Source organism: Tupaia chinensis, unplaced genomic scaffold (genome assembly GCF_000334495.1).
Source record: "Tupaia chinensis unplaced genomic scaffold, TupChi_1.0 Scaffold000020_1, whole genome shotgun sequence".
NCBI lineage: Eukaryota > Metazoa > Chordata > Mammalia > Scandentia > Tupaiidae > Tupaia > Tupaia belangeri.
In genome coordinates, this window is record NW_006159450.1 from 546,772 (window position 1) to 550,136 (window position 3,365).

General features: G+C 56.4%; 1 protein-coding gene across 1 annotated transcript in view; it reads right to left on the reverse strand.

Moving 5' to 3' along the window:
* The window catches only part of BRD9 (bromodomain containing 9), a gene marked incomplete at its 5' end in the record, with an annotated part of 33,093 nt that overhangs the window by 23,172 nt on the left and 6,556 nt on the right, over window positions 1-3,365 (reverse strand). Inside the window, 2 exons of the mRNA XM_027770316.1 lie at window positions 700-875; window positions 1,637-1,747. Of these exons, the coding sequence (XP_027626117.1) occupies window positions 700-875; window positions 1,637-1,747 (287 nt within the window). The remainder of the gene's footprint in view (window positions 1-699; window positions 876-1,636; window positions 1,748-3,365) is intronic.

Sequence of the window (3,365 nt, forward strand, 5' to 3'; positions counted from 1 at the left end):
CCTGTGCTGTGGGGAGGGTGGGGGGTACCTGTGCTGTGAGGAGGGTGGGAGGTGTACCTGCGCTGTGGGGAGGGTGGGGTGTGCCGTCCTGCGGGGAGGGTACAGAGCACGTGCCCGTCCTGCGGGGAGCGTGTGGAGCGCCACCTCCAGTGAGCCTGCTTGGACTCTTGCCCCTCGGGCGAGGCAAAGCCCAGCTGGCAGCAGGCGCTGTGCAGGACACCGTCCCGGACTGGAGGACCAGCGGCACCACCAACGGCCAGGACCAGCAGAGGACCAGGGGCTGGCTGGGTGGGCCTCCTGTACACGCCTGGGCCAGAGTGTGACGGGGTAGGCAGGTCAGCACAGCCCTTCTGCCTGGTGCCCGACAGCAGGTGCGTGGCAGGGGCGACCTGACAGCTCGTGGGAGTGGCTGTCGGGCTGTGACTCCTGTCAGTCCTCAGGGACGGCAGTGAACACCGACAGGGCCACTTCGTCCTCTCCCTTCTAAACACCGGGTGAGTCTGGGCCTTGCAGCCAGGTGCTGGTGCTGCTGGTCCTACAGCAGAGCCCAAGACGTGGGCGAAGACACAGGCCTTGGACCCTAGCGAGCCGTGCTCCCTACCATGCAAGTGGCGCCAGCCCAGGCCCCTTCACCATAAGCACCTGCTTCCAGATGGGGCTTGGGCCCCACGGGACGATGCAGCTCCCACAGAGCCGTACCTGACGACGTCTCTACTTGGCTTCCTGGATTTCTTGGCAGCTTCTACCTGCACTGGTACAGCCTCGGGGGCAGGCTCCTCCACAGCTGTGTCTTCGTGGCCCAGAAGAGCTGCCTGCTGAGAGAAATCCATGTCCTGCATGAACGACATGCTGCGCTTCAGGGCTGCGAGCCGCTCCTGCAATCAGAGGACAGGGACAGGGCAGCGGGCTTTACCTCCCCTCACGGTGGCGTGGCGATGGCGTGGGATGGCGGGCAGGGACTGGGCGGCGGGCTTTACCTCTCCCTCACACGCAGGCATGGTGATGGCGTGGGATGGGAGTCAGAGGACACGGCAGCGTGGCGATGGCATGGGGTGGGAGTCAGGGAACGGGGACAGGGCTTTACCTCCCCACACGGCGGCGTGGCGATGGCATGGGTGGGAGGACCGCAGCCTCATCTGGCCTAAACCTACTACTGCCCACACTGTCAGTGGGATGCGGGTGTGGGGCTCGACCACTGGTGGCCACGCTCAGAGACCGTGGAGGGGAACGAGCCAGAGTAGACCTCGCCTACGTGTGACGCATGCAGCCTGGCTCACAGTGCAGGTCTGGGAGCCAGGCGGCGTGGCCAAGGTGGTCGGTCTGGCCTGCGAGGCAGCCACATGGAACAATCGCTCCAGGCTGGCTGCGATCCAGGGGACTGACACAGGCTCGAGAGCAGCAAGTGTAGAACTGCCCACCAACCCTCCGTGAGACGTCACAGCTCGGTCCTGGGCAGCTGCGGGGACAGAGCCTGGAGGGGCAGCCAGGCACGTCTATGCTACAGCAGAGGGGCCAGCACCGCGGAGGTGGCGGGTGAATGGAGCATGGCACCACTGTGAGGCTGGTTCTGCTCAGGCAGAATGAACGCAGACCAAGACTCTGGCCTTCTCTGCTCCGCGCTGCGAGGGTGTCTTACTTTGCTCATCATCTTAAAGCCTGCGTGAAGAATCTTCTTAGCTAACTTGTAGTACACAGTGTCCGGTCTATTGTAAGTCATTGCGTTATCACACATCAGCTTGAAGTCTGCCTGGAGAGGGGAAAGGAGCAACGTCAAGGGAGAAGCACGCAGACGGCAGAGCACAAGTTACGCTCCTGCCAAGAGGCCGAAAGGAAAAGCCTAAAATTGAGCGCAAAGTAAGCAAACTTGGTTCTTTAAAGGAAATAATTCCTAAGAACCAAGAAAATGTCTCATAGCTATTCACCAGTGTTCACACGCACGAGAGATCTCCCAGGAAAGAGGGGGTCAAGGTCTGTGACTTCCTTTTGAGGATAAGACACATTTTCCTTTTTAAAGTCAATAAGCGATTTCTAACTCTCACGATGTTAGTAACGAAAGAGAACGAAGGCAAAGTACTCAGGAGACCTAAGACTGAGTAGTCTATAAAACAGTAAATGCCTAGTTACGACAAGACAGAACTAAAAATGAAGAAAACTGTTTCTAGAGACATCCATCCTGAGCCAGGTCAAATATGACACAGTACTGTCTGAACGGACACGTCCTGTTTAGGCCAGCACAGTAAATTAACTTTTTTTAGAGAGATTTTTGCTATAGGACACATGCACTCAACTAAAGAGATAGGGAGAGAGAGAGAGAGATAGTGAGACATCACCCCCCGGGGCACGGCCACGCCGCAACCCCTTCTCCTCCATTCTCCTCTCGGGGTTTTGGGCATGCACGCACACGTGTCTGCTGTGAGTTTTAATCCTCTGGGTCTGGGACTTGAAACACAGTTGACTATGTGGGAGTCCAGCGATATAACCATTATGCCACCTGCTGATCTCAGTAAATTAATTTTAAAATAAAAGAAAGGGGGGTCAGCAGGATTGGATTCCCACATGGCTGACCGCAGTTCAAGTTCCAGACCTGACGGCTTGAACTCATACTGGGCGTGTGTGTGCCCAAGAGCCTGAGAGGACTGCGGAGGAGAGGACGGCAGACTGATGGGTGGCCATACCCCAGGGCGATTCGTGTCTTTCTGTGTCGCTCAGGTGAGTGCACATGACTGACAACAAAAACCTCTCACACACACCAAAAACAAGGAAAGAAAGGCAGACAGAGAAAAAGAAAAGAAGTGCATTTCTAATAACATACAACACACGGTCTGGGTTCTACCCCACACAGAATGTCCCCACTCAACCCACTTTCTGACGCTGTTTATGAAACACCCCCACACTCAGACACACCTGTGTGCGGTCACCGGGCACCCTGTCGGGGAGCTGAGGGGTTCCCTGGACACGCACTTTACGAGCGAGCAGAGTGTGTGTGAGACCGACGCACCTTAAATTCTGTCACTGACTTGTACTCGCTGGCTGCGATCCGGTCCCTCATGGTGCCGAAGTCCATCGGGTGTTTTATTATCATGGAGTACCCAGGAGCGATCGCATCCGTGACGGGAAAAGCAAAGAACCCATGAGGATCTTTTCTGAAAGCAAAGACATCGCGCTTTGACTGGGAAACACTAGAACTCACGTTTCTAATACAGAATTTCTCTAAAAGTCTGGTACGGTTGACCAACTTTGAAGTTCGTTAAAAACCAAAGTTACAAAATGAGTGCCTTGCCTTTTCAGAGTGACAGGCAGCCTGGACAGTCAGGCCACCTCCCGCCACCGTCCCAGCTCCAGCCCCCCCCCCCTTTCTTTTAAAC